The sequence below is a fragment of the Aspergillus lentulus genome, assembly GCF_001445615.1.
Source record: "Aspergillus lentulus DNA, contig: Alt05, strain: IFM 54703, whole genome shotgun sequence".
NCBI classification, from domain to species: Eukaryota; Fungi; Ascomycota; class Eurotiomycetes; order Eurotiales; family Aspergillaceae; genus Aspergillus; species Aspergillus lentulus.
Window position 1 is genome coordinate 1,429,693 of NW_028322121.1, and position 23,830 is coordinate 1,453,522.

A 23,830-nucleotide genomic window follows, 5' to 3' on the forward strand; every position below is an offset into this window, starting at 1 on the left:
GTATAGTGAATACACTTGGAAGCGAACTCTCTCTCCCCTTCACAGAAATGCTGTACCATCAATCTAAAACTGTCATGGTAATCTACATTGAATTCTAATGAAGTACGACTCTTGATTCTAAGCCAATATCTGGATGGATAGATAGATAGATAGTCTGCTCTTTAATTGCAGATACAGAGATCTCTTGGTGAAGGCTCTCGTCACTGTTGCTTGAGCTCACTTTGAGTTCTGATGTATCGCATAAGCAATCGTCTATCGCGTCAGCTCTCCGTCTGTGGCACGACTATTGAAGTTAACCTGGCACAAAGACCCTTATCCCAAGCAGATCTGGTCTATCACTTCGGACAGAGGCGGGTACCTAATGTTGGGAGAAATTTCATGAATATGCATTAAGGCGTGTCCATGTTAGTCATAATTCATCAGCGTCATAGGTCTACGATGAACAATGCACCTCAGCTATGAATAATGCAATGCAGATCTCGGTAAAGTTACATCAGAACCAGCGGTCAGCTCTTTGGCCTTGTGATTATTCGAAGCGCTACTTATTCTTTGCATCCAGGGCTTTTTATTCTCGATCAAGCACTACCTAGTCAATCTGCCTTCTCGGCTATTGCATCCAACCTGACCCAATATCACGTTTCGTCCAATATCAAGTGTTTTCATTTCCGGCCTGCAGGTTTGCACTACATTGTAATACTGCTGATATGTTGCTTCACAACAGTCTATGCTGCCGACGGAATAGTTCTGTATGCCTTAAATATCCCGAAATATGACCCGGATATATATGTATGATGGCATCGAATCGGTGGATTCTTGTCTTCGATGACTCTATCCCGACCTCAGAGTATCCCCGAATCTGGCAAAACAATTGCGCAAAGGACACGGAGTACATAGCAATCAAAATATGAATCTTGACTGCCCAGGTTTCAACTCTACCGACCCAATTTGATGGACCATCCACGGTTAGAACATGATCCTGCCTCAGGCCGCTCATCAAGGTAATGATTGGTTGGTGGCTAAATTTCCGTTCGAAAATCGACGGGAAGTTCCACGGGAGGCTGTCTTTACCCCTGATTGAACAGGTAACCGCGGTACCATCAGTATTCCACGTAGGTGAAGGAGCCAGACAGATAGCTTGCTATATCGTACTTACGCTTGATATGGATGAACTGATGGGATGTTGTCAGAAATGGGGGGAAAATCTTGATATCCAGTCAATCTTATGCACTAAGCTAATTATAAGAGCCACTCTTCTTGATGGTTGGAACATACTCCGTAGATAGACTCGTTTACGGTACAGTAAGGTTCTGAAAGCTGTAGGATCAAAGCTCAAAGTTTCAAATATCCTGGAGCAACATAAAAGAAGTCCGCACTTGATGCCATATACCCCGTACAGACATGTCTTTTGTGTAGAATCGCGCTATCCGTCCTTGGGCAAGTTCAATCTCTTTCTGAAGTTCTAAATCTTGTCTTGGTTTTCTTGACACGTTCAATGTCCTCGGGGACAATAATCAAAGCAAGGATATCTCCAGCCTTTAGAGAGGTAAGCTGTGTAGAACAGGATAAAGTGATAAGTCTTTTTGCTCGATTTGCGAGAAACTTATGACTAAAGTGATTAGATACGTCAATGCTGTTTTGTTTTTCAGGACGAGTATGTGCTTGAGCCTAAGATTTTGTTTGATTGAGTGAAGTGCCCCTTTCTTTGGCGGATTGGCAGTATCTAGTCTAGTTAGTAGTATGGCTCGCTCCAGCGACCACCTTTCTTAGACCTCCACCCCATCACTCTCCGCAGGCCCAGTTTCCCCTGGTTCTTCATATTGTTGTTGCTTCACTTCTCTCGTTCAACGACCCCTTCTTTTTATTTGTACTCAATAATTTTCCCTTCATAGTACTTTATTTTCCTACAATAGTCATTGTGTCTACCTTTTTTCACGCCGCTGTTGAGCTTGATTGGGATTATTTACCGTGGTCTCGGTCGTCCTCTGCTCGTGGTTGACTGACTTCACCCTTTGCCTGTGAAACGGTGGTAAGTTAAGATAGCACTTCCGGGGCTGCAACTCCTCCCTACTTCTGCAAAACCCTCGAGACCGAGGCATCGATTTGTTTATTGCCCTTGCTCCCTTCTGTGCCCCTCCTTCCCCTAGCTGCGTGCAGTAGGAATCTCTGTTTGCTAATTCAGAAGGCGCTATTCAGGGGAACTTCCTTCTTGACGCTCACTACCTTCATCGCATCCCACGCTCGCTTCTAGAATCAACGGATAATTTTTACAATGGGTAAGCCCGCTTTCGATTTTCTTTTGCATCGAGCTACATTCTTGTGTCAATCTGTCCGGCAACTATCCGTCAATTCTCACATGTCATCCTCCTGAGTTCTACGTGCTACAATACAACAATGTCGGTGTCCTCGGAGAATCCCACTGTGGAGGAGAACCTACCACTGGAATCTTCGAGCCCGACCCTCAGTTCGCTGCAACACAGGGCGGGACCGAAGACCATTTCAATATCCTCTCTCCTGCCAGGGACCTATCCGTCTCGAAGTGAAAGCCGATTCCCATATAACTTCGCTGACTCTTCTTCGGATGATGTAGCTTCACCATCCTCTCCTGCCAATGGCACTCCCGCCTCTGTCAAGGAATCACCTGTACCTAGCAGCCCAGGATCTCCTTACGTTGAGCGTAGCAACCCCATGGGTGCCGGCAACGCTCAGACAGTCAGCTCCAAGGATCCAAAAGCTGTGGCTCAAGCTGCCACGGACATGAAGAACGTCGTCCGCCGCAAACTGACCGGCTATGTTGGTTTCGCCAATTTGCCCAACCAATGGCACCGCAAGAGTGTGCGTAAAGGATTCAACTTCAACGTAATGGTTGTTGGTAAGTTTTCTCCGAAATCGTGTTCGGAAGTGAAGCCACTTCCGAAGAAAAAGGCGCCCATCAAAGATTACTGACTTCATATGATAGGTGAATCGGGTCTTGGAAAGTCGACTCTCGTCAACACTTTGTTCAACACCTCCCTCTACCCCCCCAAGGAGCGTACCGGCCCGAGTCACGACATCATCCCGAAGACAGTCTCTATCCAGTCCATCAGCGCAGATATTGAGGAAAATGGCGTCCGTCTTCGCTTGACTGTGGTCGACACTCCCGGCTTCGGTGATTTTGTCAACAACGATGACTCGTGGCGCCCTATCGTCGAAAACATCGAGCAGAGATACGATGCCTACTTGGAGGCGGAGAACAAGGTTAACCGCACAAACATTGTCGATAACCGTATTCACGCCTGTGTCTACTTTATCCAGCCCACCGGCCACTCGCTGAAGCCCCTCGACATTGAGGTCATGCGTAGACTGCACACCAAGGTCAACCTCATTCCTGTCATTGCCAAGGCCGACACATTGACCGACGAGGAGATTTCCCTCTTCAAGCAGAGAGTTAGTAGCCCACGCTTTTCACCGATCACGAATTGGTAACTAATCCTTCACCCCAATTAGATTCTCGCAGATATCCAGCACCATTCGATTCAGATCTTCGAGGGACCCCGCTACGAGCTTGACGACGAGGAGACCATTGCCGAGAACCAAGAGATTATGTCCAAAGTTCCTTTCGCCGTTGTTGGTGCCAACACTGAGGTCACCACAGCTGATGGACGTAAAGTGCGCGGTCGTAGCTATCCTTGGGGTGTCATTGAGGTCGACAACGAGGAGCACTGCGACTTTGTCAAACTGCGCCAGATGCTGATCCGCACTCACATGGAAGAGCTCAAGGAGCACACCAACAACTGGCTCTACGAGAACTACCGGTCCGACAAGCTTACCCAAATGGGTGTCGCCCAGGATCCAAGCGTGTTCAAGGAGGTCAACCCAGCAGTCAAACAAGAGGAGGAGCGTGCTTTGCACGAGCAGAAACTCGCCAAGATGGAGGCAGAGATGAAGATGGTCTTCCAGCAGAAGGTTGCAGAGAAGGAAAGCAAGCTGAAACAGAGCGAGGACGAATTATACGCGCGACATCGCGAGATGAAGGACCAACTGGAACGCCAACGCCAGGAGCTGGAAGAGAAGAAGGCCCGGCTCGAGAGTGGAAGGCCAATCGAAGAGAAGGGAAAGAGGAAGGGCTTTTCTCTCCGTTAAAGTTTTGCTATCCAGTGACTGGAACTCTGATGCTTCTCTTCAAAGAGCGCTACCTTGGAACACCAAAGGTATGCAATGCCGTCGGAGACCTTCCGGTGTCTCTACGTTTGATCCTGCACGACTGTTGATTGACCGAGCGCTCATTTCGACTTCCCTCCATTCTCGTGTGTTTATTTGTTTCACCACGCTCATTGAAACTCTTCTTCCTCGTATCTGCTTCTTCCGGTAACGACTCTACCATTAATTGCGCGGACTAAGAAAAAGAACTAGTCACCCTCTCTTTTCCTTTTCCAGCAAGAATCGTTTCGACATCAAGTGAGATTTGACTGGGAGGTGAGTTGGAACAGGCGAACCGCGAGCGGACAAGTAATATGTCTGTTTGCTCGTGTTGTTCCTTTGCTTCACTTACAGGGTTATGAATGAGCAGGGGCTGCGGCCCGCTCAAGTCGAAATCAGCTGTCTTACGCCCAATTTCCACTTCGCCTCATGTACTTTTCGCCTACGTTATACCTGGTGTCTGCCTGTTTCCTATTCCCCAATGTGGCAAATCACTCGTGATAATCTATTCTCTTGCCCTCTTCTGCCCTTTTCGTTACACATTTTAGTGAAATACCTCACCCTCGACCATCCTTCTCGATGTCCTATTTCCTTTTAAGTCTGCTCTGGTCTAGTTGTCAATTTCAAGTTGTCAAAAGTAATCTCGGTTCTCTGGCTAGATTTCTTGCACCGTATGTGTTGTGGATATGATGTAGTGGAGGATCGAGAAGCGACTAACAAGTAAGGAAAATCAAGATTATGGAAAGCAAAGGAGAACTTAACGAACGGCGATAATCAGAGTTGTTACTCGCACGGTCGTTCAAAAACTTGTATAGCAGAAGTTGAGGTTTGCATTGAGAATGGCCAGCAGTTGCATCATCCCGAGGTAGCTCTCGACGTCACTTAATGACGAGGCGGAGTAGAGCCGCGCAGAGCTTCCGGCCCGTTCTCCAGCTAAACCACTTCCAAATAATATAGACTAAACGCACACCCCAAGTCGCAACGTCTCCCCGCCCAGCCTCCCCTCACAGTTTGTCGAAGGATTATCGATCCAGCCAGCCTCAATTAACTGAATTTTGCCCTAATACTGAAAAAAGTGTCTCTACCATTCCATTGTCACTCCTCTTCACAGGATCTTTCCGTCCTTCCTACTTCCTCCGCCTACGCAACACTCGAGATAACAGCTATTCACACAAGCACCCATGGCTCCTCCACCTCCCTCAAACTTGCCACTTCCTGAGAGGCTGAAAGCTCTCGTTCAGACATTACAGTATGTGGACTGCATTGCAGATTGGTCTCATATTTTGGTTACTGACGAAGATGGCGTGAACACTATAGATTTGCTTGGTTTGTTGGGTAGGTCACCGTTCATATTGCAAGAACAGCACTCGATCCGCCCCGCCAGTGACTCGAATTATGAATTTATTTCGTTCTCGGTTTACTCGGCGCCGTCAACGCACATAAACCCTGCGATTTTACCACCAGGGCCCCTTCGAAAGAATGCAGGAGCATTAGCTGGCAGGTCCACTGACCATATACAGGCACGTGACGCTTCTGATCTCGGTTTTCCGTTATCTGTTGTCCTATGTCACCTTCAACTACTACTCCTCGGCCGCACAGGTGACTTATCGCCTGGCATTTATTGCGGCTGCCGGAACATATGGAATTGTTGTGTACAAGGCACACATCGCCCGAGGCCGTCTCCAGGGCAGCGTTCCCAGTATTGCGTTGAAGCTCGCTGGAGACGAAAATGTGCAGTACCTTGGTGAGTGGTTCCCTTGGCGGTTCATTGCTACAATTACTTCTCGGATAGCCTTGGCTTACGAAGTTACGTCAGGAATGGCTTTGGTGTGGCTCTACTCTCGCCAGATCCCTCTGGCTCTGCTTCCCTTCAGCGTGTACTCCGTTTTCCACGTTGCCACCTATACACGTGCCCACTTGATTCCTACTTTGCAGCCTCCTAACCAGGGTGCGACTGGCGTGGCCTCCCCGCCCTCCCCTGGCTCTCCCAAGCCTGCCGCGAAGCAGTCTCCTTTGGCAGATACCATTGGAAGATTTGTCAAACAATATTACGATACCAGCATGGATCTTGTTGCCGGCCTCGAGATGGCGCTCCTCTTCCGATTGGTGGTATCCCTACTCACCTTCTCCAAGGGCAGCATCGTTCTCTTTATCCTCTACCTGGCTTTCTTCCGCGCCAGATATTCCCAGAGCTCTTTCGTCCAGCAGGCTGTCCGTCATTTCACCGCCAGAGTCGATGCCTCCGTCTCTCACCAGAGCACTCCTCCCGCAGTTCGCCAGGGTTGGGAACAGTTCAAGAATGTTGTGCGTCAGGGATACGAGACCACGGATCTGAGCCGCTACACCTCCGGCGCTGCTGCCAAGAAGCCTCAGTAGTCCAGATTATCGAAAATGCTGGCAATGTCTGTGATGAAGAGCGGTCCCACGGAAATCCTGTCAAGGTTCTCCTTCTCTTTCCTGGGAGTTCCTTGGGGGCGCTTGCAGATATCTGTTGCGTTCGCTGATGATTTTTTACGAATATAAAAACCATTGGTCTGACGATGGTCAGGCCTGGCCTGTGGTTTTGAAGACAGGAGTTGGTGGTGAAAAATTATGCGAGAGAATGGCTGAAGTGTGTATGGGGGAGCGGGCACAGGACGTAGTCTCCTTTCGCTCTTATGTTTCTTGCAGGGATACTGCACCTCTTGGATGTGCGACATGCAATGAGATGTTCAATACATCTTATATCCTCATTCACCGTGCGATTATATTGTTGATTGTCGTTGGTCCTCTATTAGCCATTTGCACTGTCTTGGTTGTATCGTTTTTAAATAAGCATATTATGTCTGTCAACCGGCTTTCGAAAGTTCATTAGTGATCTTAAGGTTTCTTGATATTCTTGCCGAATATGTGGAATCCCGTCTAGTTGTCGCCCTCAGTAGGAAATCTCCTGGGTTGACCGGGAATGGTGCCTGAGGCTGTCACAGGGCTCGGGCGGCGGAGGAAGCGGAAAAACCGTCCGAAATTTTGGGAACTTTTTGCGGTGTTTGCAAGAGGCCGATAGGAAGAAACAACCACCCTTCTCTTCTTGTTCGGCATATTGAGAGGTGCGATGTCACCGATCCTTGCCTCTCCATTCCCTTCAGAACTTGTATAATATTGAACTGTATTCTTTTGCGCTTGACTCTCACTTTCGCTTTCATCTTCCCGTCATCTTCACTCGAGGTGGCGTGCTGTCTTAAATCTACGCCGCCGCATTCAAACCCCGTGGTCTGGCCCGCACCACGACCTGGTGGATTGCGGTGTCCTTGCAATGAGCTTGACCTCGCGTCTCTTAGGCCTGTTTTCGACGACAGAGACATCTACACCTGATTCGCCTACATCGTCTTCATTCTTGCTGAACGCCAAGAGCGGTGGCAATGATGCTTCTCAAAATGCTGGTCTGATGAAGAGGGAAAACGGTGCCGTACGACAAGATGCTTTGATGGATGAAGAGGAGGAGCCCCGGCCTCCATATCTACATGTATGTCAATATAGTCACAATCACCTGGCTCGTGATGGATTGGAGTAGTCTGCGCTATCGCACCAGAGTGGAAGACCTTTGCGACGGGTCCTTTTATCTTTATGTGCTGATCAATGGGTTTCTTTGATTACAGGCAATGCTTGCCGGAGGTACCGGAGGCACTTGCGGCGATATGCTTATGCATTCGCTAGATACGGTCAAGACCCGGCAACAAGGCGACCCTAGTTTTCCTCCGAAGTACACCTCCATGACCTCATCGTATGCGACCATCTACCGACAAGAAGGAGTTTTCCGCGGTCTTTACGGTGGTGTCACCCCTGCCCTCCTTGGTTCCTTCCCGGGAACTGTCATTTTCTTCGGGACATATGAGTTCACCAAGCGATGGATGTTGGATGCGGGGATCAATGCGAATGTAGCATATTTATCTGGAGGTGCGTTGGAAGATGCTTCGCTGGAAGAGTTTAACGTGGAATCATGTTGACATCTTTTTTCTCCTCCCTAGGATTCATTGCGGACCTGGCCGCTTCTGTTGTATATGTCCCCTCGGAGGTGTTGAAGACACGGCTGCAACTCCAGGGGCGCTATAACAACCCATATTTCAATTCTGGATATAATTACCGCTCGACCTCAGACGCGCTGCGAACGATCATTCGACAAGAAGGCTTTTCTGCGCTCTTCCATGGGTACAAGGCTACAATTTTCCGTGATCTACCTTTCTCTGCTCTTCAGTTTGCCTTCTACGAACAGGAACACCGCCTCGCCAAAGAATGGATAGGGTCTCGAGATATCGGTCTTGGGCTAGAGATCTTGACTGCTGCCACGGCTGGTGGCATGGCGGGCGTGATTACTTGCCCAATGGATGTCGTAAAGACTAGAATTCAGACACAGCAGAACCCAGATGCTGTCAAGCCTTCTTCCGCTTCGTCGAAGGGCCCCGCTGAGCACGCTTCTACCAAGGAGACTCCTCGGCAGCATACTTCAAGCCAAACTACTTCGAGCCTCCGGACTCACTCCCGGCCGATCTCAACCGGAGGAGCTTCTACTTCAGTACGGCCCCCTGGAACGCCTCGCCTGGACACCTCGTCATTCTTCACTGGCTTGAAGATGATTTACCAGACTGAAGGATTTTCTGGGTGGTTTCGCGGGGTTGGTCCACGGGGCGTTTGGACCAGCATACAAAGCGGGACCATGCTGGTCATGTACCAGTATCTGCTGAAGCAGCTCGAGGCATGGCAAACTACTGGGGAGACGGGTCCTCTTTAGTCGAGCTCCTTATCTTCAACTAAATAGAATGGGCACCCTCGTCGTAGATATATTCGCATCGCACCCGGAACATACGTGTGTGCCTTGGCAGGCTATGTTTTGCAGGGCGTTCTGGCGGGGTTGTGGCATTTTCATTTTCTTCCCCTTCTGCATCGGACCAACCTCTCCGCTATTGCGCATCATGACAAGATGACACAGATCATCACTGTCATTGTTGATATGTATATGTACCATTGCTGGAGGGGTCTTGGTACGGCATTTTGTTTGTTTCTTTCCTCTTCCGCATAGACTCTTAGACGATGCCTAATTATGCGACGTGTACCATAGATCAATCTCTCTTTCTTTTGGGATATCGAAACAAGATAAAGAATCCCGACAGAAATAGAATGAATGAACCATGTTCTTGAGAATACGTCGACGAGAACAAAGAACCGTAAGAAGAGGATTCAATGTTGATCGCTCCCGGGCCAATGACGGCGAGGCTTGCCGAACCGCGCGAAGCAACGGCGATGCGGGACCACAACAACCCGCCAAATGTAAACAAAGCGCCCCAGCCCCACGAGTCACCCCCCTCAGGCAGTCAAGCCTTCTGTTGTCTCCGGCGGTGATGCAACCATCTCTGCCTCTCTCCATCCCCATCTACCTTAATTATTTATTAAATTGAATCCCTCGATTTCCTGTGGTTTCACTGTTGTTTACCTTGTTTGCTCTGTGCACTCGGTATCGATCTCAATAAGCGCTTCCAGTATATATACACAACCCATCCCTTACTCTTTGTTCTGCGCTCGTCGCATGGTCCCCACACTCTTGGTCTACCCGTCTACCCGCGCGTATCACCATGTCAAACGGATTGAATTGGCTGAAGAAGCTACGCAGAGCCGAGGTCAACGAGCTCGCGCATGCTGCTGGACTTGAAGAGTATGCTCCCGGAATGACAGAATAATGAAATAGGGCGCTTCTAATCTGTGCGCAGCTATGCGGATTACAGCAACAAGGACGCGCTGGCCGTCGCGCTCCACAAGTACCTTCAAGATAACCAAACTATCCTGATCAATGTTCCCGAGTTGAAGGAATACTGGACGCGCGCGTCTTCGACATCGCCCGCGCGCACTTCTCCGGTCAAGAAAGCTGTCGGGGTCGACGTCACGCCTGCCCCCAAGAAAGCCACGCCTGGAACAACGCGTCGGAGGCAAACGCAGCCAAAGAAGGAGGAGGCTGAAGTGACGTAGGTCTCTACCGTCTTGTGTTCTTCCTAGCTCCTTGTCTGTCGCGTTGTCACGTAGCCGGTTTCGCGATAGCTCGGATATGCGCGTGCAGCTTTAGCGACTGTTTTATTGACTTTGTCACGTAGGGACGACTCGGAGGCTTCGGAGGCCTCAACACCGAACCAGGCTACCAGTGCTGTAACAAAGACTCCTGCGCGCTCGCAAATCACTGTCGAGCCTCCACTATCGCCTGCTTTGGTCACAGATGCGATTGATCGGCAGACCGCCGAATGGCGCGAGCGCATCAACGACGCGTGGGTCCGTTCTGGCGTACAGGAATCTTCCAACTGGGTGCGCTCGAAAATGAGCAGCGTACGAGCTGTGGAGACCATCGTGATGGCCGTTGAAGGCGCTTTTCTTATGAAAGACCTCATCCCCATCCGTTACCTGACCACTATCCCTGCTGTGCCGGCGATCAATAGCCCTGAGTTCGCGCTTAGGGTACCCGATCTCTTCATGCTTGTGGATGGGGCCTTTTGGGCCCCGTTCTCCCTGTGGCTGCTTACGAGCTACCTCCTACCATTGCTCTTTGCTTACTTTTTCAACATCAGCTTGCAGGCAAGCGGCAGTCCTGTGCCTGAGACGCGCAAGGGCCACAAGACGCGTCCTGAGTTCGATCCGCTCAGTTTCAATATCACCAAAGCCGTCATCGCGTACGTGGTTTATGCGCATCATTTCAACTTCATGGGTCTATACAGCAACTTCTCCATCGAGAGGGTGAATGTATCGGTCCCCTTCCACTGGCCAGGCATGCTTACCACTGCTGCAATTGGGACTGTTGGCACTCTCTACGAGGCTATTCTTCGCAAGTAGATATAAATATATATGTGCGTCCATGTGTGCTTGTCATTGTCTTGCGGCGGGGTCCGCTCTGGGTTGCGTCGGATGATGCGTTCTTGCGCGGTTGGCGCAAAATTGTCGGGCTCATGAGAAGCAATATAACAAGCAAATCAGCGGTAAGAGAAAGGGTGAAAGGGCGAAGAGGGTCGGACAGTTGAACAAGGAGGCTTCTCGCTCCACTGGGGTGTCAGAATGAGTTGAAGCTCATTTCTTGGATATCTTCTTCTCGGGGTTTAATAAGGCGTGATGTCTATCTGGGTCTTGCTTGCTACAGTTTTTGGTTCTTTTTGTACTCGCTTCAGAGGGAGGCGCCTTGGTTGTATCTGTGGATTGTCGTTTTCTTGTCACTATACTCAGTATATTCGATCCACTTGGTTGGTTTTGGTGTCACGGAATCAATTGATTCATATATTATTTTACGGGCTTCCAGACGGATGGTAATCTCGCGGCTCTTGTCCACAGATCCGGGATAAGCGACGCCTTCGGATCAGACTTCTATATACTTTAGCTTGGGTATATATACATGTGTCAATCACCATCCCAGCGTGAGTCTATTTGAACAGACAAAAAAGAAAAGCAAAGCAACTTCGGAACTGAGACTCCATCACCGCATCCTCTTAAATCTTTGGGCCAGCTCCAACGTAAATAGAACCGGGACCCCCGTGTCCACAGTCACCTCATCGGCTCGAATATGATTACTGGTACTAATTTGGCCTCCAATCTCAGTCAACCAGTCCTCCACATCCCACTCGAATCCATGTGTCGTGATCCTCGCCGGTCCAGAGAGAGGAATTATCCCGACATTCTCCTCCAGCAGATAATATTCATCCTCGCCCTGCTCAGGACACACACCAGGCCTTTTCGTTCTCGGCGTGCGAATAGTGTGCCGTCCCGACTGCAGAATAAACGTGATACTCTCCTCGGAGATCAGATACAGATCCCCGGCCGCCGGCTCACCAGCTACCTCCCGCGTCATCATATACAGATGATGGATCTGCGAGAACGCCTGGTCGACTCTCCCGCCCAGGCCGCCCATGATGAGAATCTCCAGCCGCGCAGACGGCGACGCCGTTGAAATCTCGCGCTTGCCGATGATCTCGACTGCGTGCGCGCGGAGGTACTTGAGACACTTGGTGAAATCTGTTGAGTATTGGTCCGGATCCTCAATGACGGAGACGCCTAGCCCCTCGTAGTGCGAGCGCACGGAGGGGCGGATGGAGTCCAGGTCGCCGATTATGAGGTTCGGTAGCTGGTTTCCGGTTTGTTAGTTCTGGATGGTCCTGTCGCGGTGTAGAGCAGAGCAGGTTGATTTACCTCTTGGGATTCCCTCCCCTGCTTGTGCATCATGTCGTAGAAGCGGTTTGCGCCGCCGTCGGCGCAGATGGTGAAGCATGCTGGGAACTGGTTAGCCGGGGGTTTGATTCTGCTAGAGGATTGTATCGAGAGTTGCGCTGTGCAGGCACATACCATGTTTCTTCAGGACTGCAAAGGCTCTTTCGTTGATTGGCTGGTTGAGGACGAGGAGCGCAAATGGAGCAATGGGCTCGCTCGAGTCGCAGAAGAATTGAGTTGGGTCCCACTCCGTTAACATTGTCGCCTGATGAGTTGGATTTCCAGGATGATTCGATCTATTTCTCGTCTGAACTGAACTGAGCCCAATCTGTGTCCGGTTACACTGGTTGCGGGCTGGAATGCCGATGCGATGATGTTCTTACTGCGGTGATGTCACGCAGGGCGTTAAAGGATATATAAGTATCTATGGCTAGACAGGCAATCACTTTATCAGCTTGATACTCATATGGGCTGAATTGTCTTTGGGGTTGGGGAGCCGCTTGTCTCCAATTGTGGTGAAGAACGATGCTCTCCGCAATTGGGAAAAGTCTACCTCTACTGAAATTCTATATGGAGGGGCTTAACCTGGTTGTAGTAAATTGCAAAAGGGACTGGTTATGGTTGATCTGACAATCAGATTAGCGCTTCATTCGAGAGAATCTAGCAAAGAGGCCTTGCCTTGATAGTTTCACTTCCCATCTACTACTGTCTATGATTGGCACGTTAGTCTTCAATCTTGATGTTCTCATTCACGTCATATATATATCTATTGTTATGGCATCCCAACTTTCACGAACACTAAACATTCCTCTTTTAGTCCAGAGATTTACTTTCACATAACAGCATGATAAGCATAAAGTCAGTCTCCGAGGTCAGGAATTGAAGACCGAATTAATCAGCGCAACTCTTATAATGGTAAGCACTTGCAAAAAGAAGATGATGGAAGTAGATATGTACGTCATCTGATTGGCCGGATCGAACGTGACCACCCACCTTACTCTCGAAGTGGAAATTTGTGAGCCTCAGGCTGGCGGGACATCACCAATTCGTTCACATCCTCTTTCTCTCCGCTTCGCACCGGTCTGGCCGGCCATATCCTCCTCAAGTCGCTATCGCATACCGATTGAATGACTTCATCGTCGGTTTAGTATTTACTCTTCATATCTCTTGCCTTCTTTTCTCACATCCCTTCCCCATCATGTTCCGTCCCGCGACCAGAGTTCTCCTCCGCGCGCCGGGCGTCGCAGTCCGTGGTCCTGCAAGCAGACGATTGATAAGCACCGCTCCCCCAGACACCAAGTCGAGGAGTTGGAAGAGTACCATTGTCCGTCTGGGGTTGGCCGCTGGAGCTGTATACTACTATAACACGAGCAGTGTCTTTGCCGAGCAGCCGTCATGTATGTGCGAAATCCCGGGTTTGGCCATCACCTTTGATTCGGTCATAGCCTTTTTTTCCCCCTTCCTACACAATTGGATCCATACGTTTGAACGAGCAATATTCGGAAAATAGCAAGCTGCTTTACATATAAAATATGAATCCTATACTAATTGAACTCGGTCAACGATACAGTCTCCCTCCTCTCCAAGCAGAGCACACCGGATTCCTCCAATGAAGCCCAACTTCCAACCCTCAACTCCATCAAGCCCAGAATCCGCGAAGAAAGACAAGCAGAATCGAAGGCCGTTTCCCAACACGATGCGCGGCCCACACAGCACGAGGCCCTAACCGCCTCAGAAGCCGCTCTGAAGTCGCCCCAAGAACTCGAAGACGAAGCCGGCCAGGAAGCCGCCTTCAACCCCGAAACTGGCGAGATCAACTGGGACTGCCCATGCCTGGGCGGCATGGCCCATGGTCCTTGCGGCGAGGAGTTCAAAGCTGCGTTCAGCTGCTTCGTGTACTCCACGGAAGAGCCCAAGGGCATGGACTGCATTGACAAGTTCAAGTTCGTTCAACCCTGATCTTTCTGGATATCGCTCGGAGCGCAGTTATATGCTAACAAATACTTCTTACGTGGCAGGGGCATGCAAGAATGCTTCCGGAGGTACCCCGACGTCTACGGTGCCGAGCTCGAAGATGACGACGAAGCCGACGCCGCAGCTGCCACTGCAGCCGGCGTCTCAGAACCCAGCGAGCAGCCCGCTTCCCCCGCCGACAGCGCCCCCGCCGCTGAGATCGATGCCTCCTCTCACCCCGAAGAAAAGCGGGCCCGCGCAAAGGACGTTCACGCCCAGGTGAAGTCGGAGATTGCCGAGAAGGCCGAGAAGGCCGAGAGCGAAGACCTCATTCCCAAGGCCTGGCACGATACCGAAGGCAAGAACGACATTGTCACCAAGCCCGAGCAGACGGAGAAGTGAGCAGTCCCATCTTGATAGATTAATACATGTGACGACCAGAACAAGAAATTTCCCTCGTATCAGTTGAACGGTCCGGAAAGGGTGGGAAGTGTGGGATTCAGCCCGTGTACTACTATACCTTCGTCGCTCTCTTTCCTGCACTATTTCCTAACGGAATGGCCGATCTTTTTCTTTTCATCCGTCTGAGTGTTCTTTTCATCATCGCCATTTTGGTCTGCATCTGATTCATTATCCTGATTACCCTACTCCATCATGTAACTTATTGTACTTTATGTTCTGGCCATTCAGCAAGAGGAGCGATAGAAAATAGAGCCTTCTGTGGAGTTACCATAGCACCTTTTCATGAGTCAGTGATCTACCTCTACGCGGTTCGATAATATGAGTTCGCATAAATCAATACTTCGTTGGACTATTGCAATCTAGTAGTGTTCAAGACACGGAAAGTGGATTGTGCTTCAGCTGAAGACGGTGACCCGGCTCAGGCCTGATGACCTCTGCTTGTCCGCGTTTGCTAATAAGCGGCACCCATATCTGGCTTTACAGCTTTCACGGACTAAAAGACAGGCACTTCGAGGCCACTGCCATTCGAGTTGCTGCGATCCGATCCCAGAAGACAAGACCGTAGAGTCTAGTAGCCCGATGACCACCACAACTAGCCTCGCCGGAAACCATTCCACGACATCAACCATATCGTACGAAGGCCATATCACGCTCCTCACCAAGTCTTCTCGATAGTAGAGCAGCATGGGCATGGAATGTTTCCAGTAGTGCACGCTGGGTATATACGGAGGCAAGTCAACACTTCGAGATGTCCAGGTCAAAATCACACGATGTAGTGATACTTAATGGCCACTCGTCAGAAATTCGCTGGCCGTAACGAAGTTGAGACCCAGAAGCGCACTCAACCGCCTCAAACATCGACCGATGAGGGTACCCTCTCAATATTATGGAGCAATATACAGCTGAACAAGTTCAACTGTAAAACAGAGGATTTCTACCAATTGACATCGCTGAGCTGGAGCTTTCTAGACCTGAAAGCTGTGCGGTTCGAGCCAGGCTTGTCAAGCTTCGGAGGGGTACGCTTTTCAAGAACTAAACGCAAGTCAGATAACGAATACTGGCTCGAATGGAGGGATGCTGACCTTCAGTATTGTTTTCAGCCTCGTTGGTCATTTCGTAATTGAGCACCAGGTTCTTGATGCGTTGCTGCTCTTCGCGATCCGCTTGCTGCTGACTCTTCATGGCAATTGCAAAACTAGAGTCAGATGGGAGATCAATTGTACGAGTCTGTGACTTGTCAACATAATGAATGATATGGTTAGGAGGTGCAACAAACCTGCTGCTTATTTCCCTTTTTTGTCATCAAAGAGAAAGCCATTGTATTGGTTCGCTCGGGAGGCACTTCAGTCACTGCATCACCCGCCGAAGCCTCACGGCCAGCGCGCCTCATGGGCAGAGGGATATCGAACACACCCTTGCGTTCGAATCGTCTGGACTCCATACTCTCCGCCATCATTTTCTCGAACTCGCGGTCGAATTCAGCCTCCACTTCAGGATCACGCTCCTCCTCCTGACGAGTGACAAAGATCTGCTCGTCCTCGGATTCACTATCAGTATCTTGCTCGGCATTGGGGCCAGAGACCTGCATCCATTAGCACCGGTAACGACTCTTAAGGCGACTTCGCCGTAATGGATGTGAAACTCACTTCAGCTTCATCGCTCGACTCTTGTTCTTCTTCAGCCTCCGGAATTGCGTCATCTTCGAGACCGTCATCAGACGAGCTGCTTTCTGCATCATCTTCATCTGGCTCCATAGGCCTATCGGAATCCTGAATCTTGTAGTTCTGAGCGACTGCTTCACTGAACAGCTGCGTGGCCTCCTGCAAATCAGTCATCAACTTCCATTGAGGACGAGCCATAGCGAAGGTGTCCTGGATCAAAAATTCGACGTCCATAGGCAAAGGGTCCTTTGTCAGATAATAGTACTGCGAAAACATTAGACCACTACTCCTCTCGAAGACTGAGCGGTGAGAAGAGGTACCTGGAAGAAGATCAAGAAGAAATCCAACTTCTTTTTAGCAGACCCACGATCAAAACAGTGACCACAAGTGTCCAGCAGCGTGCAGACTAGGCGAATCCGGAAGAAATCGTCTGGTAGATCTAGCGGGTTGAGCTTTCCAGGAATTGGAGTGCCACCTTCTACATAATATGTGAGTAATAGAAAAACAATAACGAATCCGAAGATGCTTACCGTAGCCAAAAGTGACAATCCGGTACAAAGTATCAAAGACCACGGGTGAGTCGATCATTTTGTAGTTGTACAATTCCCCGAGGTACTTGACTTCAGCTACACGCTTCTGGTTGAACTTGAAATCGTTCTGTTCGAGTCCCAGCGTGATCTGCTCGAGGATGTTGTCTACAACACTAATCACGAAGTCCTGGTGATACCTGTAAAGCGCACTGACAAGAATAGCGAGAAGGTGGATATTGCCGTATTTGACCTTGACCGGCTTACTGAAGACACGCTCCAAGATATCGACCACCTGGTGAACAAGATTAGCAATTTGTGGGACGAAAGGGTGTAGGGTGTGCTTACATCTTGTTCTTCCCAGTGGAGTTTCCGAATCGATTTCAAAATTTTGGTGTAATTACGCTTGTTCATGTCAAGGTAAATCAGCTTGCGGATGTAGGATTCCATAGGCGTGCGCTCCTTTTGTTGAATAGCAGGCCGCGGCGGCGGGTCGACATAGTACATTGCGTTCTCGATAATCATTCTTTCTTGCTGGCCCAGATGCTGAACGGTCTTCTTCCTGCCGAGCTTCTCCAAGAACGAAGCCATCCGCGGGGATGTTTCTGGATTCCGAAGCAGGTAGCGTCCGCAGTTTTCGAGCAGATGGCCAATAATCTCAATGTTCATGCGGGAAAAGTCATCGAGGGAAACCTTGAAACAGTGAAAGATGATATGCTCCGGAACAACACCGAATTTGGTCAACTCTGCAAAATAACGGATGTTGGTCATCCGAACCTGGCCGAGGAATTCTTTGGACTTCCGACGTTGAAGACTGCGAAACTCTTCGTCGAGGTAAGTTATTAAACCTTGAGGAATATCCTGAAGATACTGGCCGAGGGTTGCAACCAGTCGAGAATACAATGGCAAAAGATCGACCCGACCCTTTGGGACATCTGACACAGCCTTGATGAGCCTGTTCCTCGACGCCTTGGAGTTGAGAAAGCAGAACTCAAGTGCCAGCTGATCAACTTGGTCTTTTGTTTGGAGTTCGGGGAGTCTAGCCAAGAGAGCATCTACCTGAGCTCCAACGGTCTTGCTGGAGATAGCGGTAGACTGATCTTCCGCCTCCGCAGCAGACTTCTCTTCCGAGGTTGGAGTTTGGCTTGCGTTCTCAGGCTTCTCTGAACTCGAATCGGGGGTAGCTTCGCCGTCTGACTTTTTCTTTGCAGCATCGTCGGAGTCGGACTTTTTCTTCTTGCCATCCTCAAGCAGAACCGACGGTACCTTGCCTTTGAGATCAACCAAGTTTTCGTAGAAGCGCCGTTCCTCTTCATCCTCCCAAATACCGGGACCTTCACCCTGGCCACGCAGGTATTCCGAAGTCTTCACAAGCCCGATTCCACCGCTCGAAGCAGAATCGGCCGCTTCTTGCTCAGCCAAGGCTGGCATTTCCACCCCTAGAACCTCGCACAACACCTGAGTGTTTGCAACCAGTTTCTCCAATGACTTGCTCTGCTTGTCAAAATTTGCTTGACGATCCTCGAATATCTCACCACTCTTAACGTAGGCTTCCGCATTTCGACGGCTCTGGGCTGCCAACGCCCTCTGGTCGCGAACGACGTGCGACTTGACATCTTCCAGATACCGACTCAAAATACTCCTAAAGCGAAGTTGCGTTTTCTCCGGCACAAGCGGCGGGTCGTTCTCGGCGGCCATCGCATCGTCTCCACCATTCACTGTCTCTGCAGGAGCAACAGACGTCGTGGTCCCATCCACATCAACCGTCTTCCGGCTCTCATCGACCATCTTCGCTCCGAGAATATCCCAACTAAAGCTCTTGGCAAATAACACGGCAAGTGGCAGATTGACATGCTCGCGATCGTGACCAAGAAGATCTTTCAAGACCTCCAGTGGGAACGGCTCGGCTTCTTTGTCTTGATCCTTGGCTGCAGACGGCGTTGCCTTAGGCTTAGACACGGCGTCTGTCGCCTTTCCACCGATACTGACCACACCATCCTTGCCCTTGGCGCCCAGGTCATCCGGTCTCTCGATGTCATCTAGCGTCCTCAGAACTCCGACAAGCCATAGTTCCGTGACCACCCTAAGCAGCACCCGATGTCTGGAGAGCCTCTCTTTCTCTTCACGCTCGCGCAACTCCTGGCTGAGGGTTCGGAGCTGCGACTTGTCAGGTGTGCTGAGGCCGCGACCTAGCAGCCAACCGATCTGCCTCGTGAACTCGTCCGGTCCGAAGCGCTGATGCAATGCGCTTGTGACTTCCACGCCCGCGGCAATCTCCCCCGGGGATTTAAGTTTGCAGAGTCCCTCGTAGCATGCTGAGATTATCTCGGACAGGTACTTGTGGAGCGACAAAGTGCGGATATCGGTCAAGAATGTTTGCAGGACTGAAGCATTAATTCCTGTTCGGAGACGCTTGATAAAGGCCGTATTCTTCTTCAGCGACGAATCAAGCGAACTGCTGACCGGAAAGAGATCTGTAAAATAGTTCGATACGTAGTTAGACGACTGTGAGACGAAAGTGACCAGCGGAGTTTGTCATTGAACGGGGAGGTAATTACCACTCTCTCCAGCCCAGGCTCGTTCATTCAGGTCGCGGACCTCCCCTAGATATGTCAAAATGTCAGATATCAAATAGAGTTTGGTTTAGCTTCAAGTGCTATGCGAAGAAAATGCGTACGCTTTCTCTGACGTTCCATCTCTTATTGCCGGCTGCTGTCCGCAGCGATTTTAACTGTCGTGGGGTCCTTTCTCAAAGTCCGAAAGGAAAGCGCACAAGTGACTTGAACGCCACATTGGTGAAGCACGGCGAAAATGGCGCGCAGCGTATGGTACAGCTAGACGCCCTCTGTGCGTCAAGTTAAACTGTTTGTTGAGGATGAAGATGATTCTCTTATTTGACTGACTGCGGCGGCGAAGTGGGATCCGAAGGCGGTCCTGCCAGAGAAAATGGACCCTTTTGGATGTTGCGGAGATCGCCCTTCCACTTACTATAATTCCAGCAAAGCGCTCTCCTGATGCGCTAGCTCAAGGCATTTTTTTCATTTTATTTTCTCTTATCAAAACTTCATGGGAATGTCAGAGAAGAATACGAATTGCAATTCTAGCATAGCGAAGGTGTTGTGCTTGTTTTCGGTCATTGTTTCTTGAGGAAGGACAACGATATGAACATCGCCTTTACCAGTACTTGTGATGAACGAACACACGCTTTCCTGTCCATAGAGCATTAAGTCCTTGGCAAATCCTACTGAGATTCATCCTATCCCTATGCTATCCAGCATCAATCACAAGAACAACGCTGAAAAAGATAGATTCAAAAAGACAGCTACATATTACATATCCTGCAACGTCTCCGTGAACCCCGTCTCCTTCCCTCTCTCCGTTGCTAGGAGCCTGGACTGAAGCTCATGTTTCTGGTCCTGCTCACTCCAGCTTTGTTGACGATTGATACTCGGCTTCCACGGCTTCTCCGAGGAGCGGTCTTGAGAACTGCCACTTGGTGGATCGGGAAGGGGCTCACTGCTTCGGCTCACGGACGGGTTTGCAGGGAGCAGGACAGCCTGAGATTCAGAGGTGGGTTCAGCGAATGGTCCTTGATGGCCTGTGGACGACATTGTTCTGTTGGTAGGCGATGCTGTAGATAGAACTGGACTATATTATTGATGCGGGGCTTCTTTGGCTCTGCTGTAACGTGATGGTTTAGAATCACGGATAGTTTAGTACTCCCAAGGGAATGGCTTACACAATTGAGTATAGTAATTATGGAGTTCCAGACACACAGCAAAGTGGATTTAGATTAGCCAGACACGAATATCAGACATCCATTCGACAGTCTAGAGGGATTAATATAGGTGCCAGGAGCCCATGGTGACACGGAATGTCAAACTATGTCATAGGTTGTGGCGACGGTGAAAGTTACATTGGCCGGATATCAGACTTTTGGGTACCAGATAGTGACAAGTTCTTATTTCTACCGCAGCACCTCCGAGAGGTACCTCTCTAGGCCCAACAGCAAATGATATCAGAGCGAGCAAGGGTCATGCATTATGGCCAACGCTTCCTTGTAAAATCATTATCACGTGATCCAAATGATGAAGAGCTGATTGAAATGATCGGATAAACAATGTACCGAAAATGTAACCAGTACCTCTCTATAAAGAGCGAATGGCTCGACAGTCAGGACGGCAGGCAATATAGTGATGAATACTTTTATTCCCTTGAACGAATCCTCGTACCATACAGCCATCCAAGAGCCGAGCTCATCTGGTACATGGAAAGATACTTTTGCCGACAAGAAGATTTGTAAAGACACTCGGTCCACGCAATACTTCCAGTATTCCCATATGAACAATCATGCTGGAACCATCAGCTTTGCATCATGGCCTCGATAATCAGCAAAGGGATGTGGTAGGAAATCGCACTGGTACAAAAGAACAGGCGCACCTCGACTGTTTGAGGCGCATATTAAACAAACAAGGTATCATACCTAGATGAGAAGAAACGAACCACCATACATCATACACCTTCATACAACATGGAAAAGTCAAAAACAGGGTATGCCCACGCCACGCTATGCGAGTCCTCGAACTTCAAAAAACAAGGGGAAAACAAGGTAATGTAACTATGTACTAAGAACGGTTACCGCAAATCTTTTAATTGGGATATCGGCGAATACGACGCCATCTTGGTAACAACGTTGTTTCATTTTGGCTTACGCCAGAAGTATTGCTGTACAGAAATTAGTTGCATGGCTAACGATCGGTCAGAGGCTCGAAGCATACCTTGTGTTGCTTTCGGCAGTTGCGAAGACCTGGCTTTCTGAGGTCGTTCACAACTGCTTCACGCCGCATATCATCGTCGTCGAAGTCAGGTATATAGTAGTATTCGCTTTCAAGTGGTTTGCCGGCGGCATCTTTTCCTTCACGCGCAACCTTGCCAATACATTTGGTTGACTCTAAGATGGCGCGAATCTCCTCGCTCGAAGGTCCCTGTTTGGACCGGTCATCCCGCTTCCACAGAGCCGGAGGAAGATTATTTAGTATAATTGAGAATGGAGTCGAAGACAGGCGGGAGAAGGCCAGTTGATTCGCCGCATGGTTCTGGATTCTCTCATAGGTCTCGTCAGTCAATCCTGACTTGCGTTCCGAGCTGTCTTTCTCGGAAGGCCGTTGTGGCTGTTTGGGAGATTGAGTAGGTTGAAGGGGTCGAGAAGGGCGTGGGCCTCGCAGTGGTGATTCATCTGCGGAGAAAGATGCCATGCGGGGAAGGAGGTTGTCGCCGAAAGGACCGAAGGAGTGAATGATTGGATCGTTCTCCTCGTCGTGATCCGAGAATTCGTCAGGTCTGCTAAGATCGCTCAGGTCGCTGGACTGTGAGCTTTGGAGAACATCCGCCAGGCGTGCGGATTCCTGGGCGGCTCGAGGCGATGACACATCCCGAGAAAGGTTACGACGAACAGGAGATGCCTCATCTTCATACACGACCACTGCGTTTCGCGAGCGGGTAGGAGTAAACAAAGGCGAGGATGGAGGGACGAGTGACTGCACCGCAGGTGAGGGAGAGACGGGGGAAGCCAGACGCTGTCGTTCGCCAAGGGGACTGTCTTGTAGGCTCCTACGAGACTGATTGGGCCCCTTTGGTGTTGTCTCCTCCCAGGTTTGCTCCGAGTCCGTTGAAGCATAGTCCTTCCTTTCATTCCGTGGCCATTGCACGAGCACACGAGCGTCGTGGACATCCACCATGATGTCCGCATCTTTAATATCGGACGTGAACGTCTTCCCTTTGGCCAATTCATATGTCTTCCCTTGGCAAAGAAGTTTGATCCCATTCCACCCCATGCACATTATCTCCACCCTATCACGATCAAATGGATTAGGTGCCGGTTTATAGGTGGCCTTGACATGGACCCTCGATATCATCCGGTTGGCAGACAATTGGTGGTGACAAGATGCACTAGACCTCCCCATCAAAATAGGCTCTCCACTCTCAGGAAGCATCAGTGTTGGGACAGTCGACAATGGAGTACGTTCGGAGCCTGACTGGGCAATAGTACGACGTGATGCAGACCGTGACAATGCCATTCGAGGCGGCGACGAGGACATGATATGGGTCGACGAGGTCGGGACAGGAGTGGGATAGGTCGAGACTATGCCATGGCTATCGCGAGCCACACGCTTCTGTGGCCGAGGAAGGGAGGGAGACGAGCTCAATGGCTCAAAAGCAGGCAACAAGGACGCAGGACGCTTCACACCTACCACAGAAGCAGTGGCACTGCTCCTTGGAGGAGAAGACTCCATGATGCTATGGACTCTGACCAGGTCAATTGAAAGATAAAAACCAAAAATACGAAAGCTTCTAGGCACCTCTAGCAAACTCCTAATGAGAGAAAATATTGACTGAGGTTCGCGTGGAGGCCGCGTAGGGGCCTATTTCTATGGCACAATAATCACAGGACAGCAATATAAAAGAAAGAGAGAAGCTTGTCCTAGACAAAAAGGAAAGAACTGAAGCTTCCCCCAGGATGACGACCAGGAGGTTGGGAAGCACGAGAAAATTGGCCTGCGAGAAAGAACAAGTACGAGGCATAGAAGAAAAGGGTGAAAGTTGGTGTGTGGTGCAGGAATGCCTGCCGGAGCGGAACGTCTCGTCCATCCAGCGCGGATTTGCACGCTTACAGACTAAGACGCGTTCGATAGGCGCCGACAAGGGCTCAGAAGCTCCACCGCTAACCTCGCGCAGCCTCACTGAAAGGCCATTTCAATCTTTGTGTCACACAGCATGATTCTCGTTTCGATTCTCAAGCCAAGCAAAAGATAGAAATGGTGAAGCATGAGCTGATAGAGACCATGCCGC

At 49.9% G+C, this 23,830-nt stretch overlaps 8 protein-coding genes across 8 annotated transcripts; 5 read left to right on the forward strand and 3 right to left on the reverse strand.

Annotated features, from left to right (window-relative positions):
* Positions 1-2,391: 2,391 nt before the first annotated feature.
* aspB (septin AspB) lies at positions 2,392-4,119 on the forward strand (the record flags this gene model as incomplete). The annotated part of the gene is made up of 3 exons (XM_033557698.2): positions 2,392-2,869; positions 2,957-3,423; positions 3,484-4,119. The coding sequence occupies 3 exons, from the start codon at positions 2,392-2,394 to the stop codon at positions 4,117-4,119; spliced, it is 1,581 nt and encodes a 526-aa protein (XP_033413589.2).
* A 1,238-nt stretch (positions 4,120-5,357) lies between these two features.
* On the forward strand, positions 5,358-6,552 carry ALT_3121 (nucleoporin POM33; the record flags this gene model as incomplete). Its single annotated transcript, XM_089599498.1, has 3 exons — positions 5,358-5,425; positions 5,697-5,920; positions 5,969-6,552. The coding sequence occupies 3 exons, from the start codon at positions 5,358-5,360 to the stop codon at positions 6,550-6,552; spliced, it is 876 nt and encodes a 291-aa protein (XP_089456241.1).
* A 916-nt stretch (positions 6,553-7,468) lies between these two features.
* On the forward strand, positions 7,469-8,941 carry ALT_3122 (putative mitochondrial carrier protein; the record flags this gene model as incomplete). The annotated part of the gene is made up of 3 exons (XM_033557700.1): positions 7,469-7,678; positions 7,812-8,109; positions 8,181-8,941. 3 exons carry the CDS (start codon positions 7,469-7,471, stop codon positions 8,939-8,941), a joined length of 1,269 nt encoding a protein of 422 aa, XP_033413591.1.
* An 838-nt stretch (positions 8,942-9,779) lies between these two features.
* Positions 9,780-11,019, forward strand: ALT_3123 (uncharacterized protein; the record flags this gene model as incomplete). Its single annotated transcript, XM_033557701.2, has 3 exons — positions 9,780-9,859; positions 9,915-10,166; positions 10,293-11,019. 3 exons carry the CDS (start codon positions 9,780-9,782, stop codon positions 11,017-11,019), a joined length of 1,059 nt encoding a protein of 352 aa, XP_033413592.2.
* A 631-nt stretch (positions 11,020-11,650) lies between these two features.
* ALT_3124 (thiamine diphosphokinase) lies at positions 11,651-12,637 on the reverse strand (the record flags this gene model as incomplete). The annotated part of the gene is made up of 3 exons (XM_033557702.2): positions 11,651-12,295; positions 12,361-12,440; positions 12,514-12,637. 3 exons carry the CDS (start codon positions 12,635-12,637, stop codon positions 11,651-11,653), a joined length of 849 nt encoding a protein of 282 aa, XP_033413593.2.
* Positions 12,638-13,576: 939 nt separating this feature from the next.
* Positions 13,577-14,733, forward strand: ALT_3125 (coiled-coil-helix-coiled-coil-helix domain-containing protein; the record flags this gene model as incomplete). Its single annotated transcript, XM_033557703.2, has 3 exons — positions 13,577-13,775; positions 13,949-14,321; positions 14,397-14,733. 3 exons carry the CDS (start codon positions 13,577-13,579, stop codon positions 14,731-14,733), a joined length of 909 nt encoding a protein of 302 aa, XP_033413594.2.
* Positions 14,734-15,727: 994 nt separating this feature from the next.
* On the reverse strand, positions 15,728-20,592 carry ALT_3126 (regulator of nonsense transcripts 2; the record flags this gene model as incomplete). Its single annotated transcript, XM_089599499.1, has 9 exons — positions 15,728-15,825; positions 15,876-16,020; positions 16,070-16,375; positions 16,440-16,718; positions 16,775-16,932; positions 16,985-17,276; positions 17,330-19,455; positions 19,540-19,584; positions 20,406-20,592. The coding sequence occupies 9 exons, from the start codon at positions 20,590-20,592 to the stop codon at positions 15,728-15,730; spliced, it is 3,636 nt and encodes a 1,211-aa protein (XP_089456242.1).
* A 1,137-nt stretch (positions 20,593-21,729) lies between these two features.
* fhdA (putative transcription factor Tos4) lies at positions 21,730-23,274 on the reverse strand (the record flags this gene model as incomplete). Its single annotated transcript, XM_033557705.2, has 1 exon — positions 21,730-23,274. The coding sequence occupies one exon, from the start codon at positions 23,272-23,274 to the stop codon at positions 21,730-21,732; it is 1,545 nt and encodes a 514-aa protein (XP_033413596.2).
* Positions 23,275-23,830: the final 556 nt, after the last annotated feature.